Below are 26,257 nucleotides of genomic sequence, written 5' to 3'. Positions count from 1 at the left end.
ACTGGCTTTAGGGAAAAAATAAAAATAATTCATCATTGAATCTACTATGCTTATCAATTTTATTTTTACTACATAATAATTAGCAATATTAGATACCAGGACAAATAGAAGTTTTCTTTTAAAACTTGAGCATTATATTAAATTAAAAAAATAAGGGAGAAACTACATCCTTAGAAATAGTCCTAATTTGTAAAGCTGCGATAAGGACTGTCTACAGACTAGGATATCATCCATTGTAGATAGAAGGCTGACTCAAAAATCAGACTTAAAAAGTGCTCATCAGTCATTCTTTACCAAATTGGAGAGAGGAATTGAATGGGATTTTTAATCGTATTTTATTTTGAAGGAAGAGAGGATGCTTAACAGATTTATAGGTGACAAAATATTTAGCGGGATAACTAATGCCTTCATTCTTAAAAAATTAAAAAGAATTACAGTATTTTTTGGAGTATAAGATGCTCTGGACTCGAGTATAAGACGCACCTTAATTTTGGGGAGGAAAATAAAAAAAAAACCTGCCTCTGCCTACCACATCCATGGTATTCAGCTGACACATGGTAACAAGCTCAACCAATGATAGGCATAGCAACTAAGTCACCCAATGAAGCAAGGAGACAGGAAGGAACCGGGCTTAGCCTAGAACTGAAAGTGAAACTGCTTGTGCTTTGCTTGTATTTACTGCTACTTTGGAAAACCTGCTTTCGGTAATGTATATTATTTTGAATCCTGCTCTTTCTGAATGTGATTGCTGCTGCAAACTCTGACCAGCCAGGTCAGCCTGATTCTGCATGGCTGATTGCAGCCTGATTCTGTGGATTGGACTGCTAGAATATCCCTAATCAGCTGTTCCAGGCTGCAGGGATCTCACAGACCATCGCTGCCTCCACACCTTGCGTTTTTGGCCTCTGGTGGGGGTGGATGGGTGGGGCTATATTTGGTGTATAAGACTCACCCAAATTCTCACCCACTTGGAAAAGATGCATCTTATACTCCAAAAAATACCATATATATTCCAGTAAATCCAACTCTTCTTACACAGCTAGTTAGTCCTTAGAGCTTCACATAGTAATACTGGAAGGTTTGCAACCATTCCCAGACCTATAAGACGGAAGTGATGGCAATACAATCATTTTTGTTCTGTCACAAGTTACATTAAAAAATTGATTTGGTTCTGAGGGTCCTAACAGCTAAAGCCTAATAAATATGCAATAAATGCATTTTACTGATTTAATTAATTTTAATTATTTTAATGAATTAAGCACTTCGTTAAAATGACATCCACATTGTGGATTAGTGTGATGTATGAGCTCAATCACACAGGAATCAGATCTGTCTACATTCAGACCTTTATCCCCCGAGGCCAGTGAACATAAGCCTTAATCAACTTAGAAAAATAGATGCGCATATTTTATTGAGTGAGAAAAGAATTTCATCTTCTCTGAAAAATGCAATATTTTCCTCAGCCACTATTTTGTGTTCCCATATATGTAATGTAATGTGCTGCATTTATTTGATATCTATCTTTAGCAAAGTGATTGAACTCCTAATTGTAAAATGTTGGAAGACATTTGGGATGGTATATACTCGTGATGGCAAACCTAGAGGACACGTGCCACAGGTGGCACGCAGAGCCATTTGTCAGGGCACATGAGGCTTGCTCTGTCAGCTGGCCAGTACACATGTGCGTGCTGGCCAGCTGACTTTGGCCTTCTTTTGAGGTCATTTTTGACCCTCCGGAGGCTTCAGGAGTTTCACTGAAGCCTCCGGAGCGCGAAAAACCAGCCCTATGGACAAACTGGAAGTTCAGGACACTCCTCATGCCTCCGGAGGGCTTCTGGGAGGGCGGGGAAAACTTTTCGCCGTCCCCAGGCTCCTATAAAGCCTCTGGAACCTGGCGAGGGCGAAGAAAACATGCCAAAAATGGGGGGGGGGGGGGGAAGGCTGGTTGTGCGTGCAAGCGTGTTGGAGTCGTGTGCTAAACATGGGTGTGGCACGCCCACGCTCAACCCCCCTGCTTTTGGCACGCAAGCCAAAAAAGGTTCACCATCACTGGTATATACTATCCTCTCATATTATGGCTGATAAGTATTAAAGAGGTAGATTGGTAGAGATTTAATTTATACGTGAGTTTTCTGCTCAGATGAGCATTCAGATTGGTTATCAAAAATGAAAATAGATAAAAACCCAGCATCTAGTTCCCTGATGGCAAACCTATGGCATGCGTGCCACAGGTGGCACACGGAGCCTTCTCTGTGGGCACACAAACTGTCTCCCAGCTCAGCTCCACCGTGCATTGGGGGGGGGGGGGGGAGTCACACAGGGATGTTAGCTTCCAACCAAGCAACTGTTGCTTTTTCAGCAGTCATCCAAGGAACCATGATAAATCCATTCCCAAACGAAGGCGTGGTTCTCATCTATGATCTGCTGATTCCTTGTCTATCACATCCTGCTTCCACAATTGATCACGCAACTTTAAGGTTTTATAGGTAACCTATCCACATTTCCATTCCACAGAAAAGTGGCTATTGAATTTTTCCCCCCGACTCATATATTCCAGAGGCAGCATTAATAAACTGGTGAAAGCCACTTGAGCATAATAATTTCTTCAACTACATTAGTGGTTGTGAAGGTTATTGATACAGAAGTTGAACAGGCTAGGTATTTGAACTCACCCACTTGGCTCAGTTGGTGCTATCAGCTAACACATTGGTCTTTTTTATATCTTTCTACTCTTAGGACATCTGACAGTTCCTGTTGATTCCTCTATGAAAATACCATTGATATATGCTGTATCTATGAAGTTCAGCTCATCCACTTCACACTGAAGTGCTGTATAACCAGCTTTTTCCCAATATCTATCTACTTCTAAAACTCTCCTTACCATAACCTTTAAAAGGGTGCATCATAGGGCAACAGTTTTAGAAGCAAGATACCTCAAATAAGATAAATTACAGAATGTGAACAAAATCCAGGACTTATGACTCCTGAGGAAATGAAATCTGGGGAAGTTGGTGGCTGCTTCAGTGCTACTGGCTGCTGCTGCGGTCGTATCTTCTTCATTTTAAATGTTTTGTGACCTTCACAGCCAGTCTTGCAACCCCATTCATCACCACCACCCCAGCAGGAGCCATTCACCTATCTGTAGGGAAGGAAGGGAGGTACAGGGAGAAAGGAACTCCATACACCTTTCCTGGCCCATGACCCTGTGCGTTTCCAACATTCCAGCTCGCTATCCGTGTGCCTCCCCCAATCCATGCAGCACTTTTTGTGCACCCTATGCATACTTTACTTGTGCTGCCCCGTGTCGTCCCTGACTCACACCTCTTGCAGCCCTCCTGTACACTTTCCCCAACCCATGAAACTTGGGCACCATCACATCCTTCCTGACCTGCGCTGCGCCATCCCCGGTACCATCCCTGACTTGCACTGCACCTCTTATACTCTTCAACCTTCCCAACCCACACACCCCCATACACCAAGAAAAGGGAAAACACCCCAATGGCGCATCGGTTGTCTAGTCCAGCCTACCGGTACTACATTAAACAATAATCTGGAATCCTGGTGGATACTTTCAAAGACACACAGCAATTAGTATGTTTCTCAAGTACTTGCCTGGTAGAAATAATTTTTGGTCCACATAGCCACGGATTGATTTAAAGCAGTACTACTGTCTTTGAGGATTTTCACTGGCTATAGGAGAGTTCTGATAATCTGTGCAAGGACCTTTTCAATCAGACAAGACTGATTCCATGACAGTTTTCACATTGTGTCCTGTCACTATTTAACCATGGGCACAATAGCAGCAAGTTTCTAATCAACTGGGACCCATTTTCTTTCTATCCTATTGGCAACAGTCAAAAATATAATCAATTATTACAGTGCCAGCAACTTGACCATCAAATGACTGGAATTAGGCAAGAATGTAACTAAACTGGAGGTGAATATTCCAAAAACGTATAAACATCTCAAGTCATGCCTATTAGAATATGAAGCCAGTTTGGTGGTGTGGTTAAGGCATCAAGTTAGAAACCACAAGACTGCAGGTGCTGCTGCTTGGATTAGACAGGTTGCACAAATGGTCAGTACAGACGCACAGGGGCAAGAGGAGGGTGTACAGGGGTGGGGGACACATCCCAGTGACTTGTGATCTTCCGTGCCGCCTTCCCTTTTGGCTTTCTGGGGAAACTGGAGGTGATCAATGGCAATCAAAGGATCACAGGGCACTTGGCAACAATCATAAGTGCAAACAGGTTGCCACCCACCCACCCTGCAATCATCTGACCACAGGGGTACTGGAATGGCCGGAACTCCAAGGGGTTGTCATAACTGCCCTTTATTCATTATCATCATAACTTCAGTCGCTGAACAAATGGCACTAAGCCAAAGAACGTCTGTAGTTGAGGCTGAGGAAAGTATACATAATCATATATTCTGAGTTGGCAGTTTAGCAACATGGCATTCAAAAAATGACATTACTGTATTTTATGACATTTTTGGAGTTGTACTGTTTTTATTTTAGAAGTTGCTGCATGTGACAAACATTTGAACAGATAAAGAACTTTAAGCTCCTAACTGGCAATCCTAGTACCAAAGGCATCAATCAATTCAGAGTTTTTGATGATACAACTATCAATCTAAAATTCAAGCCTACTTCTAAGACTAATCCCTTAAAAATTAACAACTTCATTGGGATCAAAATAAACATACAAAATTAAAGCAATGTGAATACTGCATATAAATATAACTTGAAATTAATATTCTGAAGTATGAACTCCTACATCAGAAAGAGATCTGTATTACAAATAAAGAATGTATGGAATATAACAAGTTCATGCATACTTTTATTCTGGAATTACTAACATTTAAGGATGCCTATGCTTTGAATGTAGACAAAATGATGCTTTAGAATGGAACAGGCTATTGGCAACACCTTGACCCTAAACCTATTTTCCAGAGATCAGGTGCTTACCATGGAACCCAGGAAGGACTGAACTTCTTTAAGCTTCTTTTCAGCTTCCGATTCAATGTGCAACACATCCTCACTAGCATTTTGTCAGTAACCACTCCATCCTCCTCTAAACCCACCACCTCTATTTCTTCCAGTTTGGTATCCTCCACCTGAACCTTGAAAACCTCCACTACCACGAAATCCACCTCTACCACCCCCTGAATAGCCTCTTCCCCCAGAAGCACCACCACCACCACCACCACCACGGTAAGAATTATATCCACCACGATATCCGCCTCCATATCCACCTTGGTAGCCCCCCCTGTAGCCACCTCCACTTCTTCCTCTGTAGCCACCTCCACTGTCATATCGAGCCATTTTAGGTGGACGAGGTCCATCGCCAAACCTAGGAGTACAAATTGAAATTGTTTATGCTTATCTACAAAGATGAATAAGTGCAATCCTCCAAATATACAATTGTGTATATATACTAAGGAACACTTACTTTACCTAAGTAATTAGAAGTGTGAGAAAACTGCCTATACTGCTAGTTATTTTATAAAAGATAAACTTTTTATCCATATATGTACCTGAAGTGTCCCAAAATCACCATACATTAAAATTCATGTTTTTAAAAAAGAAACTAAAGACGGGTGCCATCTTATTTTTAAATCCTTTTTGTTATATTGTTTTATTCTTTGTCAAAATAGTTCGCTAATATGGATTCCTATGGATCCCATATGTTTAATCATTATGTATCTGTCTATTTCGATTTTATACTCGCTATAAATGGTGTTCAGTTGCAGGATCGCAATGTACTTGCAAAATATATATTGTACAATGGTTAAAGGAGACTTATTTCAAATCTCAGGAGAACCACATTATTAAAAAATAAGCATTTCATTATGAATCTAAGCTCAAAACATGAAACCAACCTCACGTTGCCACCTACTGCAAGGTTAATTCCAGCAGCCAAGGGTTTGGAGACTTCGCAAATTACATTCAGCATCTGTTTGTTCATATGGTCTAACTCACTGATGATTTCTGGATTTTTTGTTACTTCTACCACGAGAGCTTCCATTGCTGCACGCAAAGAAACAATACAGGCAGCTGCATGGTGCGGCATCCTCAGTTTGATCCTAAAACAAAGAAAGCAATTTAACAAATGAAATTTTCTTTTCCTATCTATTAAGTATCTTAGACTTCTATAAAGATACCTCTGAAAAATACACAAGAGAACTTGAACTTGGTCTTGTTCTAAAAACACACTACACTGTATAAAGTTTCATTTGCAATGAAGAAAGGAGAAGAAACCAGAGCATAGTAGTATATGTATCTCTTTTTCAAGCAATGCATGTATTTAACAAGAACTACTAAATAAAGTATTATGCCACTTAAAACAACAATAATCTGATCTTATGTTTTTCCTTATGAATTTATTTTAAGTTATGAAACCAACTACTAAATTTCTCAATCCCCCCTGCCCACTCATGCCATCTTTATCATGTAAAGTCTGCCAAAGGATCATACCAGTCATCTAATATAATAATGTCTCCTTCGGATACCACTTTCTTCGAGCCAAAGAGAAGCAGCTGTAAAGGGCTCACTAAGGTCATTGCTTTGGCTGAAATAGCGCGTGTCCGGATCTGCAGAAAGATGCATACATAATCAATTGTATAATATGAAATATAACAACTTTCTATTATTTACCCAATTGCTCACAGGTATTGAACTCCCATACATTGGATGTCCTCAAGTGTTATTTAAGACCACCATCTATGTGATGTTTTAACTTATTTGAATGTGCTGTCCCAGCAGACAATGGCAGCCACCTGACCTTCACAGATCTTTAAAAAGTTAAGTTGGCTTGAATCTGCTTAATATTTGAATGGGAGAGCTGTACTGCTCCCATTCTTCTGACTTTCCCTAATCTGTTTAAGATCTGGTTGTTTTCCCAAACACTGAGCTAGAAGGCGGGGTGGACGGGGGGACGACACAACAAGCTTCTTTGGATGGTTTCTGTTTTACTTTTAAGGTTTTAGTCATTGTCCTTTTTTTTCCCTTGATAAATTTTGTTTACTTTGAATTTTTAATCTGTAAATCACCCAGAGTAACTATGAAGGGGAGTAACTGAAATTGTCACAACTCCACAAAGTCCATTTTGCAAATTTGCAATTATTACAAAATAATTATTTATTAATAAAAATGTGTGCCGATCAAATTGGAAGAAAATTAGGTTTTACAGTACATGCTAATAACAAACAGAAAATCGTCACATGCAGAGGGAAACATTTTATTAGAATGTTTTTTTAGAAAAACAAATGTATATTACCAGGAGTGTGAATGATTGAGAAAAATAAATTGTTTTGAATCTGCAGCAAACCAATATGTTCCAGAGGTTCTGCTAATGCATTTCAAAACAGCCACTGTTTGACAAAATGATAATTCTGACTTGCTGTTCTAGGTTTTGAATGAAACAAAATCCAGGTGGGACAAACCTGGTATACACAGGTAATCCCAGGGTTACAGGCAATCCCTTAGCTAACGTTCGAAGTTACACAAGAAGAGCCCCCTAGCGTTTACAAACAAGTCCCGAAACTATGAATCTTGCAACATCACAGCAATTGTTCGCCCTTGCGAACAACCACAGAGGCTCTGCAACATTTGACCTGCAACGTGCCAGGCAAGATGCAGAGGGGTGCATGGGGCTGAGAGGCAGGGACAGGCCTTTCCTGTCTAGTCCATAAAAAGAGGTTAATTTTGTTCCACATAAAGTCTAATACTTGCGGATTTTAGACCAGGCACTGATAAATCAAAACCAGTTGTTCTGCATACAAGGTGATTCATGAGTGGCATCTTTCTGCATGCCACCTAATGTTTCAATATTCAAAGACTACATGGACATTTGATAGTCCAAGATGGTCCGCCCATCCCCCCCCCCCCCCAAATTTACCTTTTCTCCAAAAACAAAGAAAGGAGAAGGATACTTCATATCCTGGCTGCTGAATGGGCAGTTAACAGAGGATTTGTGAATGAGAGCATTACGTCCTTCAGTAGTGAGAATCTTCCTCTTTTCTTTGTGAAAGCAGACATTGGGATACAGGCCAAAAGCCAGCAGAGAAATCACAACATCCAGGTTATTATCTGGCCCAGTGTTGCTGAACACCTGAGTCGTTAAACTCTCTAGAAAGAGACAAAAATGGGCTTTTCCCACAGTTCCAAAATAACACAATATACTTTATGTAACAGCTAAGGTACATAGAGAACATAAATTCTTCCCATTCTTTGAATTCCAGATTGTGTTTATGAAAATTACTTCAAAATGAGATTAAAAGTAACATGAAAGCAAATGATAAAAATTATTTCTACAGAGAAATCACAAGACTTTGAACAAGTTATAGAACTATTTACTATCTGGGTATCTGTGTGTTTGGGGGGGGGGGGGATACGCACACAGATACAGACACACAAACACACATACTTTCTATAGCCTCCACATCCAGAAACCTTAAATATGAAGAATAATCATCTTACGTGTAATAAGAAATACAGTTTAGTCCATCAGGTTCAGAATATACAAAAGTGCTATCACAAATAGCTACATGTAGTCCACACTTAATGACTGTAATTGGGACCAGCAATTCCACTGCTAAAGTAAGTCATCATTAACTGGAAGCCATGGGCATGCTATACAAACATTTGACACTACTCTCTTGAAATCTCTTCCTCTCCTATCTTTCTGCTCTGGGAGAAGAGGGAGAAAAAAAGTAAACAATTTCTGTAGATATTCTCTCTTTTGCCTGAACTTCAGGCAAACCTCTCTTGCAATTCCTTCCTCTCTAATCTCTCTGATGGGGGGTGGGAGAGACATTTGTGGAAGGATTAGGCAAAGAAGACTGTCTACAGAAATCACTTGCCTTTTTTTTCTCCCTATCACCCTTGCAGAGTGGAGAGATTGGAGAGAAAGTAATGTATTTGCGTAGTAGGCCTGTGGCTCCTAGCCTTCAGTTGCTAGTATGACTGCATTGCTTTTGATGTATAGAAGAGCAATCCGTTTACTTTCCTGAAATCACATTCCACACTTTCTATTTTGCAAGTGAGGAAAGAAGAAAAAACCCCAAAGCACAGGACATACATACTGAGTGTAATAGTGATCACGTGATTGAGGGACACTGTAACAATCATCTGTAATGATTGTAAATGGGCCATCAAGTTATTTTTTCATATCTTTGAATGGTTGCAAAACTAATAGTTTGTAAACAGTGACATCCTTTACATTCATACGAAGTTTTTATTTTATTTTTACCTTCTGGGAATCCAGAGTTAACCAGAATTTCTTTCAGCTGTACTTTGGCTTCCCAGGTCATTCTGAGTGTTGCCATATTGAGTCTCTTAAACTCACAGAAACGAATTTCAGCATTTTCTCCACCCATTCTGCAAGAAAATGGGTAAAAACCAGTCAAGCCGCTCTGTGTAAATGTAACATGTTGAGTTTTTTTTTTAAAGTAAGATGTCTTGTGCATTGCCCTAAATCAAATTACCTTGCATTATCCCAGGCTTGGAAGACTGAGAGCAGGGCCACATGATCGGAGAACCTGTTCCCAGCAAAATTCCTATGGACATAACCCAGCCTTTTACCCTCACTGATGAATGGCTCAGGGAAGCAGGTCGCAGCAGAGATAGTACACACAGCATCACCAACACTGAAAGACAAAGCACAGAACTAGCTGGGCTACACTGCAATATAACGAACGGCACTATCGAGCGGAAGGAACAAATGAGACAAAGACTGCTGGTGGGATTCATTTTATTGCTCCTGGGTAAACTTGCCTTAATTTAAAAAAAGTAATTCTCTTCTTCCTGAGTCCCCCTCCTTTTCCCTCCAGTTACTTCTAAAGTTATGATCACTTACTAAAATATGCACCCCATTATCATCATTTTGCCAAGTCGAGGTTCAATGGGGAGCCTTGCTAAAATTCTCCCAAGGGGGGTCAGTTCATCATTGGAATCCAGGGCATCCAGCTCTGAAATAAAAGTAAAAGTAAAGTCTGATTTACTTTTCAACTGATATTTTTTCATCAGCTAATGCAATGGGTGAAATATTTAAATTATGAAGATGGAAATGAAATGAGAAGCTGATACATTTGCTGCTGCCCTGCTCATTAATTTTCTAAAACGGAAGGAGGGCTGATTACTGTTCAAAATACAATGGTTGATTTTATAGGCCGTTATCTGGTCCTTGCAATGACAATTCTTACAGAGTTGGGAAAACACCCTCTTTTTTGCATATTGTCTGTGCTCAAACGTTGATCTCTGACTGAAGTTGTAATGTAATTTAGTAGATTAGACATTTAGTTTTGCTACTCTGGACATAAAACAGCACGAATGAGTGGTTTTCAAATTTATACTTCAAGTAATTCAATTCTTCTGTTTTCAATGTGCAGACCAATACAACACAGACCAGTATAAACAGTCAAGTGATTCAGATTAAGAAAAATGCAATGTGTGTTTTTGGATTGTTGGGTAACAATTTTGGTAATTAGAAGGTCCACAGCTGATTAAACCCCTAAGAGAAGATTAGCTAGGACGAAGAAAACCATCCTGTAGTAGGAATATTGTTGTGAACAGATCAGAGTGCTATGTGCCATGTAATAGCAAAGTCTCAAGCAGACTGAAAGTACAACTCAAAAGGTTTTTGAAAGAAATCTGTGTGACTGGCACTTACAAATAACAGGACCTGGAAATGCAAAAGGCAGCAAAATTTTAAAATAAAAGAATTAAACCAGTTCTGGGATTTTGCAAAGATAGTTAACAGCCTCCACCAATTTGATGGAAAGCAATAAAACTGCTAGGGGAAACTCATTTAGACATCAGAAATAGATGCTAAGCTTAATAACTACCTACATTAAGCTATTCCTAGCTATTCCTATATGAACTAATAGTTTTATGCCCAGGGTAAACATTGAGTGCCCTTCTAAATGACGTGACCACAACACTAGCACATATTCACTACCTTATATAGCAGTGATGGCGAACCTATGGCACGCGTGCCACAGGTGGCATGCAGAGCCATTTGTCAGGGCACTCCGCGCGCTGCTCTGCCGGACTGCTGATCCTCCGCTGACCCCTAAAGAAGAAGGATCGGCTGCGGCAGTCCGGCAGAGCAGCGCGCGGAGCCCGTCTCCCCGGGGATTTTCCTTCGGCTGGCAGGACGAGGGGGAGAGAGAAGCCGCTTATCTTGTGTAAGATAAGACAGGCAAGCTGGTGGGCGCGTGACTCTGCCGGAGAAAACGTAGAAGGCGCGGAATCAGCTCTGCCTGGAGGCAAAAAGCTTGGACCTCCCCCCCGTGCACCCGTCAGCCAAAACCTCCCGGGAGGCTTCGGCTGGTGGGCAAGCAGGGGTGGTGGTGGCTCCGAGCCTTCTCGCCTTCAGACAGAGCTGATTCTGCCTTCAGACAGAGCTGATTCTGCACCTTCTACGTTGTCCTGGGCAGAGTCATGCACCCACCAGCTTGCCTGTCTTATCTTACACAAGATAAGCGGCTTCTCTCTCCTCCTCGTCCTGCCAGCCGAAGGAAAAGCCCCGGGGAGACGGGCTCCGCGCGCTGCTCTGCCGGACTGCTGCAGCCGATCCTTCTTCTTTAGGGGTCAGCGGAGGATCGGCAGATCGGCAGTCCGGTAAGACTTGTCTTACACAAGTTGGCCAGCTGAAGCCTCCCACCTTTCCTGAGCAGCTGGCAGCTGCAAGAGGTGCGAAGGGGAGGCAGGTGGGCTTTGCAACCCGAAGGCTGGCATTTCGTCTCTGCAGCGTAAACCAGCTTGGGCGGGACTGGAGAAGTTTCCTCAGTGGAGCTGAAGACATTTCTGAGAAGAGAAACTTCTCCGGTCGCGCCCGAGCTGGTGGAGCGCAGGCAAGCGCCGTCCCGTGAAAGGGGCGGGGCAGGAAACTTACTTCCGGGTTCATTCGCCAACCGGATCGTGTGATCCGGTACGATCCGGTAGAAACCCACCACTGCTCTGGAGCCCGGGGAGGGCGAAAAAAGCATGTAAAAATAGGGGAGTCGCGCATTGTGTGCACATGCGTACTGAGGGGGTCACGCATTGCATTATGGGTGCGGCACGCCCGCACACGACCCCCCTTCGCTCCCCCCACTTGTGGCCCTATGCAACAGCCTCCCCCTTGAAATAGATACCTCTACTCTAATGACCTTTTGCAAGTCCAAGAAAGCCTGACTCTTGCTCCAGTTATTGATGTTGGGATGTTAATATGGGGGCTCTAGAATAGGTGTATGTGATCAGTTTTACTGAGCCTCAATTTAGCTTTTAGTTTGTTGTTTAATAGAATCCCATACTTCTTGGCTGCCCAGGTTCTTGCCTAGATGGTCAGCAACATAAATTGGATAAATAAATAAACTGGATTCCATTTCACCAATGAATGGGAGTTATGAAAATATACACCGTACTTTCATTGACAAGACAATCCAACGGATACCTCGGAGTGTATGCTCTGCTTCAATCACTGCATCCAAGGGGGGCGGCTCTATAGCTTTGGCCAGAAATTGTCCAATCCCGCCTAATCTTAGCAGCTTGATGCTCAAAGCAATTTCATGCAGTGGTGTTCGAAACATTTCGGGGGTCATATGAGTCTCAAGTCTGGAAGAGAGGGGACATTTTGGATATATTCATCTCTATAGCTCATGCTACAATCTCTTGCTAATAAAGATTAGAAAGTTGTTTTTTTATATTTACCTCCTCATTCCACAACTCTTCATAAAAACTATATATCTATACCATACAACAAATAGGTAAACCAGCCTTGCACTATTAGTTATTAATGCTGTACGAAATTTGCTGTTGGCTCAGAGTATCCATGAATGCACGCACACACACACACACCCATCCCACATATTTAATTCCTATTCTTTAATCTAGGTTTTGATTTGTTTTTCCGCATCAATTACTTAACAGTCCCCAGAAGATCTAGAAGTGCAGAGTATGAGCCTACCTGTCAAAACGTGCTCTGCTGCAAAGATGAAAGCAGAATCCAGGACGGACGCGACCAGCCCGTCCTTTCCGCTGCTCTAGATTTGTTTTTGAGGCCCACACAGTGGCATAATTGGTCATGTTGTTATGAGCAGTGAATAGTTTAACTTTCTGTCTGTGGGTTTGGAAAAAAATACTAAATTAACTCCTTAACATTTGGATGAAAAAGAAAGTAGATCACTTTCACAAACAAGAGGCAGCACCCCAAATTTGAAAAAAAAAAAAAAGCGCAGGATAATATTATGCAGTGCATGCCAAGATCAATGTTAGATACAATTTTGTGAACCTTACTACCTTAACAGGTGAAAGCACCAAGGTGACCATGGTAGATGTTGGAAAAAAACTAAGTAAGGATGAAATCAATTAGGATGAGTCAGAGAATTCCAAGGCTACACTAGGAAGCTCTTCCTTATTCATTCATCCATTTCTTCCCCAGAAGTTGGCAATGGCAACCCATATCTGTACTGCAGCCAAGGACATGGACTTATTTAAAAAGGCATCAGAAGTTGAACTTAACTTGAGGGAGATGAGCTTTTCAAACTGAAATTAAAATTAGTCTATTTGATCTTCATCTAAAGGGCTACAATTTCCTCCAAATCCCGACTCTTCTATTTTCTCCATTTGCTACTTCTCTAAAGATTTCCTGTCCCATTTTCTGTGGTTTCCTTTATTTGCTTGTGGGAAGACAGTAGGGGTTCAATGATACAATGAAAAGCCTGAACAAAAAGGAGGGGAACAAAGTTGATATGAAAAATGTGAACCTGAAACTTAGCATAGTCTAAACTTAAGCATTTTTTTTTACTGTATAATGTTTTCTTGTAAGAAAACTATAACAGTACCAATGCTCAAGTGCAGGTTCAAAATCAAGCTAAAACAAAAGAAGAAAATTGCCCAGCTTCTAAAAAATGATCTTCAAAGCATATCCTTCACTTTTAAGGAAGGTGTCAAGAACAACTTTGAAGTCCTAAACCTCACTGATGAGGAACTGTGGACTCAATTTTTTTTTAAATGTTAAGGGTACAAGTGAAGAGAGACTGCCAAAAAACTAAGAATTACAAGAAATTAAATATGTTCGACTTGATGATGGAAATTGTTAAGAACAAGCACCACAACTCCATAAAGCAGGCAGAAATGCCTGCTTCCAAGATACTTTTGAAGACTGTTGCCTACAGACAAATATACTATTGGAATACGAAGTCAGATTAGCACTGTTTATTACTAAATGGGAAGCTACAGGAAGTGATACATTGTTTACAAAAATACAGCGCATAAAAGACTCACTTAAAACTCTAACCACATTACACCGACAAATATGAAAAACAACAAAGCAGTAAGAAATTAGAAGTCTACATATTAATACCCAAAAAAAGAACCTTAATAGACTGTGAAAACTATTGCAATTTCACAAGATAGCAAGATAATCTCAAAATCATTCAACACAGATTAAAGACCTGTTAAAGGAAACAGAAGTACCTACTTCTCGAGGGTGTTCCACAAAAGGCTAAGGAACAAGGATCAGCATTGCTGCTGTATGCTTAATAGTTCAGAAACTCAGAGAATACCAAAAGGTTGCCAACATGCCATTCATTGACATAGAAGAGCATTTGACTGTCTTCACCTCAACAATTTGTGGAATGTCATAAGGAAAATGGGGGTACCAAAACATCTCATTATTCTAACGATAAATCTAAAAACAGGGAACAAAGCCACAACCAGGAGAGAACATGATGAAACAGATTGGTTTCAAATTGGCAAAGGAGTCAGACAAGGCTACAAACTCTCTCACTACTTATTCAGCTATCATCATCATCATCATCATCATCATCATCATCTAATCTATATGCTACCAGATTCCCAATGACTCAAAACTGGACTGAAAGAAGACAAGCACTGAGTTTAAAACTGGAGAAAGAAACAGCAATTATCTGCAGCGTTGATGATACAGCATATGGATAAGTGGATGTCTGAGGAGATTGATGAAATGCAAATCCAGTAAAAAAAAACAGTCAGCACAGGGGGGAAAAAGGACTACAATTAAATGCAGAGGATAGCAAACACAAGCATCGGAAGCAGCTTCAGAACAACTCACTTGCAAGAATCAATAACGTAGACCACATCATTGATGGTTATGCTGGTCTCTGCAATGTTGGTTGATAAGATCACCTAGAGAGACAAACAAACTCTATGCTTGAATACAAAAAGGCTGCATTCACAAATGCACTCTCACATCCTAACTCTCTAAATGTGCTGGGATTAGACCTTCCCAATGCCATGCTGTACAGGTAGTTCTTGAGTTACAACAGTTCATTTAGTGATTGTTCAAAGTTACAACAGCACTGAAAAATGTGACATGACCATTTTTCACAGCTACGACCTTTGCATCATCATGTGATCAAAATTCAGATGCTTGGCAACTGGTTCATATTTATGACTGTTGCTGTGTCCCAAGGTCATGTGATATCTTTTGCAAACCTTCTGGCAAGCAAGCTCACTTAACAACTGCTACAAGAAAGAAGGTAAAATGAGGCAAAACTCACTTAACAAAAGTTTCACTTAACAACAGAAATTTTGGAGTCAATTGTGGTCATAAGTTGAGGACTGCCTGTATATAAATTCCAGGAATAGCAAGTGATTATAAAACAACTGGAAATGATTGAGCTACACCTATTCCAAGAGGTTCACCTTGGTTATTCCAGGGGCCACTGGATCAAATACTTTGCGCTGCTCTTCTCGAGGTATCTGGGAATGCAGAGGAAGAACTCGGTATCTCTGGTTTCCTACAATAAGAGTAGAGGGAGGAAATCATTTGAAGCAAGCTTATTTCATTTATACATCTATTTTAAATATTACAATTCTTTTCAGCAATTAGCCACCCAGAATAGCTAGACAGTGAGATAGGTGGTATCTAAATTTAATGAATAAATAAAATTCACTCCTCCATACATACACAAGGAAGCTCATTCAGTTTTATGATCACCTCAGGGGAAAAAAAGTTTTTAAAAAATACAGCTGAAAATTGCTCGTACCGAAGTGTGGATTCATTTCCAGGTATTTCTGCATAGTGTAAATCAGATTCCAGCCAGGCAAGAAGACAAGGACTGCTCCTACGACATTCAAGGTCTCAATATATTTCAACAAAGCCTCAATGAGTTCAAAAGGAGTTTCCTTCTCATTCATCTGGGCCATGCGGCTTTTTGTTTCTAGGCCATATTCATCACTGCAGATGAGGTTGCAGTTTGCCTAGAAGAAAATTGAAATGATGGATGAAATGTCCGCATGAAAATAACCAAGTTCCACCATTCAACTAAGTCATACCTCTTCTATTAGAAAATTTTATATATAAAGATATGGCAGACTTCTCACTAATAACAGTATTATTATGCAGATCACTGCTGGGATTGAAAAAGCAGAAAGATCCATGAGTGCTCCAAATCAAAACGACTGCAATGATTGACTCAAAACAATCATCCTAAATTCCATATTAAGTGTCCTATTTTCAAATAGAAACAGCTTATATTTTATATTGCTTAGCATAACAAGACATAATAAAGCTCAAAGAACTATAAAAAGACATATGCTATTATAAAAGATGTATCACCACACAAACTTTGTCATTATAATTCTAACTTTTATAAACAATATTGGAATTTTATTTCGACTAAAAATCCTTAACAGCATACTTACATCCTCATCTTCAGTACCTTCTTCATCTTTATCTTTCTTTTTCTTATCCTTCGGTGGAGGAATAAATTTAGTCATTTGAATACAATCTTCCAGAAAATATTCTACAACCAAAAGAGTAAAATTACTGTAAAAATCATCTGATCAGCTAAATGCTAGTTTCTGTTGCAATTTTTAAAAAAAAACATATTTATTTGCTAGATTTATATTTTGCATTTCTTCCTGGAGCATTTCTTCGTACTTCATCAACTCCCCCGCCCCCCGCAACAAAGTTGTCTGTAGATAACCCTCAGAATTCTCAAGTTGAAGACTCATAACAACACGTTCAGGCATAAAAAAGGATAAAAATAATATTTTTGAAGTCTATTTTTTCCTTCACCAATGATGAAAAACCCTCTTGTTTTTCCCCCTATATACAGTATTAAATCATTCTTTTTATTCTTCCATGCTTTTTGACATTCAAAATATAATTGTAACATCAAAATCACACAAATAGCTCAAGCTTCTCCATTATCCTCCCCAAGAAAGAAACAGAACACTTATTTGAATGTTCTACTAGGCAGGTGTTTACCTTGAACTGGATAGGTTCTACCAAAGACTTCAATAATAGGGCAATTAAAAAAATATTCACAGAACATGCTGGTATCAATAGTAGCCGACATGAGAATAACCCGGATTTCAGGATAGGCTTGAACAACATCCCGCAGAACTACCAAAAGAAAATCAGTCTGTAAAAGAAAAGAAAAAGGGCTGCCCTTTAATAGGTTTTAAAAAATGGAGGTAATTATCATATTTAAGGCTATCAACTTCATCTCACTTTATATATCAGCATTCAATGATATATAACTAATCAAGGAGAGAAGCAACTTAGAACTGAGGAGAAATTTCCTGACAGTTAGAACAATTAATCAGTGGAACAGCTTGCCTCCAGAAGTTGTGAATGCCCCAACACTGGAAGTCTTTAAGATGATGTTGGATAGCCATTTGCCTGAAATGGTATAGGTTTTCCTGCCTAGGCAGGGGGTTGGACTGGAGGATCTCCAAGGTCCCTTCCAACTCTGCTATTGTATTATTGTAAACTAACTGAAGTATTTTCTAACTATCTGAACTATTTTCATAGCACAGTACAGTTCTGTATATATACACAAATAATTCAAACCATTTTGTACAATTTTCTGGCAATCTCAATGCATTTGTCATACTGTAATGAGACTCTTGAATTAGAGCTATATTGTTTTGTAAGGATGATACAAAAAAACCCAAGAAAGTGGAAGCTTTTTTAACTAAATACTATGACACTATTTGCAGCAAGTATTTACAATAGTGCTTCCAGTGTTCAATTTCTTCCTGAGCCTCCCTTTCATAGACTATCCCACTCTTTCTCTTCTGTTTCCTGTCCCATTTTCTCCATTTCTTTCCTCTGTTCACAAGAAAGAGACTGAAAAGAATGGACTGGAATGTACTCTCATGTGCTCAGCATGGAACTGCTCAGCCAAACACCTACTACTACTACATTGGAGGAAGATCCAGTCAGGGTTTTCTGTCCAGTCCTTCCCCAGAGACCAGGGCTGCTGTACTGACAGCCAGTCTCCTCCTTCCACTCTGAGGTCTTGGATGAAGCCACTATCTATAGCCAATCAGGTCCCTCCTTCCCATTCTTGGGTCTTGGCTGGAGCTATGATCCCTCTGGGTCTTCGCTTCCCTTCTTTCAGGGAAACCAACCTAGGCCTTTCTTCTCCCTTTCTGATGAACCAAAAAAAGCTTCTACACTTTTAAACTTCTTATGCCATCACTCCATACGCATACATTTTATCTCCTCTCCTTCTATCTCTCTCATTCAAATGTTAGATCATACCAGCAGTGGGTCTCCCAGCAACTGAGGTGGTTGGTGTCCCTCACAGAGTTCTAGTACCCAATACTTATATGCCAGACTGGACTCCTGTCTCACAATCTCCCTACACGAACCCTGGCTAGTAGCCAAGTCAGTTAATCAACCCTAGTGACAGTACAGCTATATTTGAAGATCAGGTCCCTGTACAGCTATATTTGAAGATCAGCACTGAGCTGTTGTTTTCCTTTTTACTTACTATAATGGCTAAGTCATGTCAACAGTCAGCTGCCATGCCAAATCACAAACCCATATGCCACAATATTTTTCCTATGATGTAAGCTAAGTAATGATGCTTTGTAGATGTAACCTACAAGGGTTATTTTTTAACCATCTTATTATAAGTATGAGTGCAGTGCAATCCAAACTTCCAAGATTATGTTGTTACTTCTAATTATTTATTGTATGATATATGTGCAATTATCCTGTTTCAAAAGAAAAAAAATGCTTTCAAGGATTCACGGACACTCAAGTCACACCTGGTGGCATGTCTTTTAGAAAAGGAGCTTGTGCAGCTCCTGATCGTGGTTCCAGGAAAAGGTGTGGTCAATTTAAGCAGGAGTCAGCATGTATAACTTGAGTAAATACATATGTCTGAGTCATCTTTCCCCCTTTGAATCTGTACTTTTCTAATAATTACTGATACCGGATGCAATAGATGGCATTTTTCAGATTTGTTCAAGATCATTAGATTTTTATCCCGATTTTTCATATATAACTCCAGGTAGCAAACATAATACTCCTACGTCTTATTTCCCAGCAACAATCTTGTAAGGTGGGTTGGCCTGAAAGAGAGTGAATGACTGACAGTCACCCAGAGAGCTTTCATGCCTAAGGCAGGGCTAGAGCTCATAGTGTCCTAGTTTCAAAGCCAGCATTTTAACCCCTACACGGGGGTTAAACTGGCTAGATGTACAAGGCTATTTTACTTCTATTTTCCCCCAGAAGGGAGTAACTTATTATAGATAACTCTAAGAAGCTTTATGTGAGCAAAGCAACTATTTAAAAAACACCCACTTTTAATGTAAAAATATGTGTGCAGTACTTGGGTAGAATGCCATTACATGATGACCGAAAGTGTATTCACTTTCATATGGTGCAACAGCAGGAACATTTACAAAATGTATGGCAAATAAGCTCTGCTTGGATAAATTAAAAGCTTACTCACATTAATGTCTCTCTCATGAATTTCATCCACTATGACATGACTGATTCCACGAATGCCAGCTTCCAGCTTTCTCAGGAGGACACCTTAAAAATAGGTATTTATAAATGAGGATGGATTAATTAGGATAAATGATTCCTTTACAGAACAGATTAGGGAAGAAACTGTAAAGCAACAGAGTTACTGATTGTGAACATATAGTCATGGTTTGTTAAACTAGTCAAATACCAGTCAAACTGAGTCTTATAAGCAAGCAGAGTAATCATGCTGAGATCTGCCAATTCCTCATTTATTTTTCTTCTTTCCTTTTAGCAGTTCTTACCTTCAACTGTGGAAAGCTCATAAGATAAAAACAATTTACAACCCAGGAACTAAATTAAAACCTTTTAAAATCTCATCCTTGATTTCAATTCATTATGTATAAGAAGAAATGGCAGAAACAAAACATCCCACAAATTACAATTGCTACTATCTGTTTGGCAGTTATTTACTACTCAGACAAGCCCAGCCCAGTACACAACAAAACACTTTTGTTTTCAATCACCTCTGAATGGACAATAGGAAACACACATAACAAATGTTTTTAGCATCAGCCATTTCATATTGTCCAATAGAGGTATGAGAAGAGATTCTTTATTTTTGTCCAATTCTACGAATCGCTCTATCATAACCTATATATTTAAATAAGCAACACCCACCCACAGTGCAAAACATCACACTGGCATGTGGTCGGGGAAGCATTGATTCAAAGCGAACACTGTAGCCACAACTACTTCCAGGTTCTTCTCCTCTTTCATAAGCAACTCTTTCTGCTACAGAGACAGCACTGATCCTCCTGGGCTGTGTAGAAAAGGTATCAAAGGTTGAGTAAGAATCCCAGATCACCTCAGCAAAAGGAACAAGTCCATCAAGAAAAGTAACAGAACTGAACGAAGTTACATAAAACATGCAAGACTTTTATAGATGTCCTGAAAATTTGAAATTAAAATATTACCTGGTAATATAAAATATAAATGTTTGCAGTTATTTGTACATTAAGGTGCTTAAAACATTCCTATTGGGAATTCACAATATAAAATACTGCCTCAGGTATTGCCTTTATAGTTTATCCCAAATTCATTTGGAAGATGTGAAAAAGAACTATGGATATGAAGTACTTTAGATAAAAAAAGAAATACTTCAGACTGTTTACTATATGAAGTCAAGAAAAAATGCAGCATCTATAACGAGGGGTCACCATGCATGATGTACACACTCATGTCTGCTACAAAGCACCTTTTCAGCTTTGGATCTAAAAAGCTCCTATCAAAATGTAATTCCAATGCCATTAATGTAAAATAGTAGACTGATTGGAAATATTCGCTTGAATAGGTTTTTCACCTGAGTGACAACAATATTGCATTCTGCAGCTCTTCCACTGTGGATGCATTCATCCAAGATGTACTGTGGAACCTGTGTTGTTTTGCCACAACCTGTAGCCCCACGGATGATCACAACAGAGCTATGATTTATGGCATCCAGGATTCTTCCCTCAAAGTTCTTCACAGGCAGGGTTTCCCTCTCTTGAAGAATCTGACAGGAAAAAGTTCAGTTAGTACTATGCAATTATGATCCATTCATGTACCAAAGGTGCTTTTTCAAGAGACATGTCATGCCCCAACATATAACTTTTATACTGTTGTTGCTCTCTAGCCCGATCTAGTGGCCAGAGGGACAAATACCAAGTATACTATTTGAAGCTGACCCAACCCATTTTACCCATCAGCCTGCACTCTCAAACCAAGTCCACGCTGGGAAGCCAGACTCAATTTCCTTTAGCATTTGAAGAAGGAAGGACATGGTCATCCAAGGACAAATCCACATCCCACGCAGAGCATCGCTGGTGAGATTTAAATTGCTTGTATTTATTACTTGTTATGTTCGGCAGTAACTTAATACCGTCTATCTTGTATTTAGTTCTCATTGTATGTATCCATATTTTCCCCCGTTTCACCATATCCTGTTATTTAAATGAAACATTCAGATCTATGCACATGGTCTGTTTTATTGGAGGATAATAGGTGGGTTTAGCTGCATGTCGAGCTGCACACAGACTAATGTGTAGTGGGGACAGAACAAGGCAACTGGACTTTCTGGTTTTTCTTTGAAGACATTTCGCTTCTCAACCAAGCTTTTTCAGCTCTGATCCATTAAGTAATTATTCATTTATAAGTTCTTCTCCAAGTATATCTGTTTAGCAAACCACTGTCCTTCAAGTTCTGTGACTGAGATTTTAAAATGAGCTTTAAACAGATTCTTCAGCTTATTGCTGTAAAACATAAACATATTGTTAGAAAACCTGATGAGATGCTAGACAACTTGTGTCCATTTGTGTTATCATTTCAGAGATATTTCCTTACGTAAGCAGAGAAATAAGCAAAATAACAGGGGGAAGGGGATTGGAAGCAGGAGAGACTTGACTTCCTGCCAGCTTCTCAATTGAGTTTCCTTGTGTAAATCTGGCAGGGGACGTAAGAAATCTTCCTTCCTTCTATTTCCAGCAGCAGGTAAGTGAGTGCTGCTGAGGGAGTGAGGGAGCAAGGGCAGTAGCCCAGTAGTAGCCAGTAGCACTGAAGCAGCCACAACTTTCCCAAATTCTCTTGGGAGTTCGTATGTCCCAGATTTTGGACACATTCTGTAAATTAGCCCATCTGAGGTACCTTAGTTCAAAACTGTTGGCCTATAATGCACTGTTTCATCCAATTAAAGGTTATGACAAGAGTTTTAGAAACATATAAACAGAAATATAGACTCTTCTTTTCAGAAATGCTGAAGACTGGATAAAGATATATAAATATGTATTTTAAGTTTGGCTCTCTATTTTAAGATATAGCATGCCCTTAAGGAACCTACAAATTCAAGTATCTGCACACTTACTTTCTTTAGTTCCTGATCATTTTCCAGCTGATACAAGAGGTTGCTCTTTATGTCAATACTGATCTGTTCTGGTGTAGCCTGGAAACAGAAGATAATTAAATGTATAGCTCATCTATTTCTGAAGACGCTTTATTTATGGTGCATATGAAGTATAAGATGAGGTTTTTATATAAACATAAACAGGAAAAATAGATGATGATGATAAACAAGGGATTTATGAGAAGCTATAAATTGTAGACTTACATATGACAGAGGACCCTCATCAATATTGCTGCTAGTCCATGGATTCCAGTTTGACTGAGGTGGGGACCATGGCACAACTCCCGTTTGATTCTGCTTCTGGGATGGTTCAAAGTGAGCTAACTTTCCAATGCTGAGCAAAACGGGTGAACTGGGATCTTCAGGCTGCCAAGTCAAAAAAAAAACAAAAAAAACCCCCAATGGCTATGAAAATTCTTAATAAAATTCTAGGAAAAGAAACACAATGCTTTCTTGAACACATACTCACTGGTGAAATGACTTCAAGGCACATATCATCTACAATTCCCTTCAACTGGTTTTCCAAATTAGAAGTGAGATTGATATCATAAGGCTCTACCTATCGAATTAAAATAAATATCCAAAATAATCATATAAAATTAATCTCAGACAATAAAAGAAATCAAATATCTTGAATTATTTACTAACATTGAAAAAATTGCACAGAAAGAAGTTATGGAATATTCATGGCCCATAATACAATCACCTAAAACCATCAACATATATTTTTAAAAACAAATGTTATTATGGACCATGTTTAAATCCACACATATAAAAAAAATCTAAACAAGAGATAATAAGAATGGAAACAGGAAGCATATACATATTTCTAGGTATCGCAAAGAGACACCATAGCAGGATAGTACTTCTAATATATTATAATATACTTGTTAATTTATTTTATTTTAATACTTCATTCTCCAAATGTCTTCTTGGTTGATGTCAATTTAGGAATATTTTATTGTCCACTATATGCATTAATTTAAAATTATTCTTTGTTTAGCTTTGTTTAGTCATTCAACTATTGAAATACTTTTATATCCCCAGGAAAATAGAATGGCATTGCAATATCATAGCTTTATACGTAAGGAAAACGTTCATCTAGTACCACACATTTCTAAATCATATATAGATAGTCCTTTAATTATTTCTCCATTTGTTCAGCAACCATTTGAAATTACAGCAGCATTCTAAAAATGACTGGTCCTGTTGGAGCACCCCAGTGGTCATGTGACTCATGGGGTGGGTTTCAGGCCGTACGGATTGGTACGGGCGTATTGGTTGATGAAATTTAGCCTGCTTTCACGTACCCGTTCTTCCGGAGACCCTGTACTTCCTCCCCTGGCCCGCCCCCCTCACTCGCTCCCCCCGCCCCCTAGTTTCCGCTCGCTCCCCCGCCTGCCCAGTTGCCACTTGCTTGCCCCGCCTGTCCGCACCAGGCTTGCCCCGCCCATCCACTTCCTTTGCTGGAGCGGAGGATTGGGAGAAGCCCACATGGCGCCAGCTGCTCTCTTCTCTTTGACAGCTGCCTCGTTTCCAATGAAGGGGTGGGGAATCCATGCAGAGGGAGGAAATCGCATGGATTCCCCACCCCCTTCATTGGAAATGAGGCAGCTGTTAAAGAGAAGAGAGCAGCGCGTGCCACGTGGGCTTGTCCAACAGCCGAATCCTCGATAGAAAAAAAAGCCGTTTGAAATTAGCCCTCTCTGCTGCTCTGCTAAAAAGGCGGGAACCAAGGTTAAGAGATAACAGGACAACTAACCATATTCGGTTAACCCCTAGAATGGTAAGAGGCTGAATTGAGAGCTCTGTGAATTAGCTTGTAGGACACAGAATGCCGTGATCATAAGGTTTATTGGGCACCAGTTTTAGTTCATAGAATATATCTACGAATATAACTGGAAGGGATGTGTGAGTGAGAGGGGGGGAGAGAAAAGGAGAGAAAGAATAGAAAGTAAGAGAGAAAGGAAGGAAGGGAGAGTGAGAGAAAAAAGAGACAAAGATAGAAAGAGAAAAAAGGGAAGAGAAAGAAAAAAAGAAAAAAGAAGAAAGTGGGATAGAGATGAAAGAAAGAAAAAGGGAGAGACAAAAGGAAGGAAGGAAGGAAGGACTTATGACCACAATTGAGCCCAAAATTTTGGTTGCTAAGCAAGAGCGTTGTTAAGTGAGTTTCACATTTTCCAAGTTGGCCACACCCACCCAGTCACATGACCCGCCGAGCCACTGCCACCAAACAGGCGACATGCACAGAATAGGTTCTAAAAAATTTTGAAACCCACCACTGATGTGACTGGTATGTAGGTGTCCAGCTCACAACACAGCAGTGGCAGTCAAATGTTCATTGTATGCTCCTTTCCCTTCTTTTCTGCCAGCTTCCCACAAAGTCAATGGAAAGCCAGCAGGGAAAGTTATATAGTAAGTTATTCCTGCTGCTTTTTCTTCCAAGGAGCCTGCTATGGAGTAATGGATTTCATACTCAATGGCGCCCACCAATTCTGTACTATACACCTTCTTCAATCTGCATGTAATCTACCCTGCCCCCCCTCCCTGCTTCAGTTGGTGCACCAATGCACCATAACATCTGCCTACAGCACATCCTTTCTCCTTGCTTGAAATTCCTGCTTCTTCCCACTTAATGACCCATATGGTCCTGGGGGGACGCCGACGATGTCAATCAAGAGTGCTATTGCTAAGCAGTGCAATCACATGACATCGAGCTTTATAACTACAGTTGCAAGAAAAAGTATGTGAACCCCTTGGGATTACGTGGAGTTTTGCATGAATTGGTCATAAAATGTGCTCTGAACTTCATCTAAGTCACAACAATAGTAAAACAGTCTGCTGAAAATAATACTACACAAACATTAGATGTTGCTGTGGTTTAATTGAACATAACATGTAAACATTCACAGTGCAGGGGGAAAAAAGTATGTGAGCCCCTAGCCTAATGACTTCTCCAAGAGCTAATTGGAGCCTGGAGTGAGCCAACCTTGACTCCAATCAATGTGATATTGGATGTGTTGCTGACAGCTGTCCTGCCCTTTAAAAACACACACCTGTTTTGGGTTTACTGGTTTCAAGAAGCACTGTCTGATGTGAACAATGCCTTGCAGAAAAGAGCTCTCAGAAGACCTACAATCAAGAATTGTTGACTTGCATGAAGCTGGAAAGGGTTACAAAAGTATCTCCAAAAGCCTTGATGTTCATGTGTCCACGGTAAGACAGATTGTCTACAAATGGAGAAAGTTTAGCACTGTTGCTACTCTCCCTAGGCGTGGTCGTCCTGTAAAAATGACTGCAAGAGCACAGCGCAGAATGCTTCATGAGGTAAAGAAGAATCCTAAGAGTGTCAGCTAAAGACCTACAGAAATCTCTGGCACATGCTAACATTTTTGTTGACACATCTACAATAAGGGAAACATTAAACAAGAATGGAGTACATGGGAGGACACCACGGAGGAAGCCATTGCTGTCCAAAAAAAATATTGCAGCATGTTTGAAGTTTGCAAAAGAGCACCTGGATGTTCCACAGCACTACTGGCAAAATATACTGTGGACAAATGAAACAAAAATTGAG

General features: G+C 39.9%; 1 protein-coding gene across 3 annotated transcripts in view; it reads right to left on the bottom strand.

Moving 5' to 3' along the window:
* Window positions 1–4,490: 4,490 nt before the first annotated feature.
* Window positions 4,491–26,257, bottom strand: part of DHX9 (DExH-box helicase 9) — a 34,828-nt gene continuing 13,061 nt past the window's right edge. For all 3 annotated transcript variants that reach the window (XM_081949278.1, XM_081949279.1, XM_081949280.1), the window contains 20 exons: window positions 23,150–23,239; window positions 22,885–23,046; window positions 22,642–22,719; window positions 21,106–21,297; window positions 20,424–20,565; window positions 19,729–19,811; window positions 17,244–17,400; window positions 16,676–16,776; window positions 16,018–16,231; window positions 15,674–15,768; window positions 15,081–15,154; window positions 12,954–13,106; window positions 12,441–12,601; window positions 9,861–9,972; window positions 9,490–9,651; window positions 9,255–9,382; window positions 7,902–8,131; window positions 6,479–6,594; window positions 5,884–6,087; window positions 4,491–5,354 (listed from right to left, as the gene is read on the bottom strand). In XM_081949278.1, the coding sequence (XP_081805404.1) occupies window positions 5,054–5,354; window positions 5,884–6,087; window positions 6,479–6,594; window positions 7,902–8,131; window positions 9,255–9,382; window positions 9,490–9,651; window positions 9,861–9,972; window positions 12,441–12,601; window positions 12,954–13,106; window positions 15,081–15,154; window positions 15,674–15,768; window positions 16,018–16,231; window positions 16,676–16,776; window positions 17,244–17,400; window positions 19,729–19,811; window positions 20,424–20,565; window positions 21,106–21,297; window positions 22,642–22,719; window positions 22,885–23,046; window positions 23,150–23,239 (2,955 nt within the window). In that variant the 3' untranslated portion in view covers window positions 4,491–5,053. The remainder of the gene's footprint in view (window positions 5,355–5,883; window positions 6,088–6,478; window positions 6,595–7,901; window positions 8,132–9,254; window positions 9,383–9,489; window positions 9,652–9,860; window positions 9,973–12,440; window positions 12,602–12,953; window positions 13,107–15,080; window positions 15,155–15,673; window positions 15,769–16,017; window positions 16,232–16,675; window positions 16,777–17,243; window positions 17,401–19,728; window positions 19,812–20,423; window positions 20,566–21,105; window positions 21,298–22,641; window positions 22,720–22,884; window positions 23,047–23,149; window positions 23,240–26,257) is intronic.

The sequence above is a fragment of the Natrix helvetica genome (genome assembly GCF_964273705.1).
Source record: "Natrix helvetica genome assembly, chromosome: 3".
NCBI lineage: Eukaryota > Metazoa > Chordata > Lepidosauria > Squamata > Natricidae > Natrix > Natrix helvetica.
This window is presented reverse-complemented; position numbering and strand designations above follow the sequence as displayed.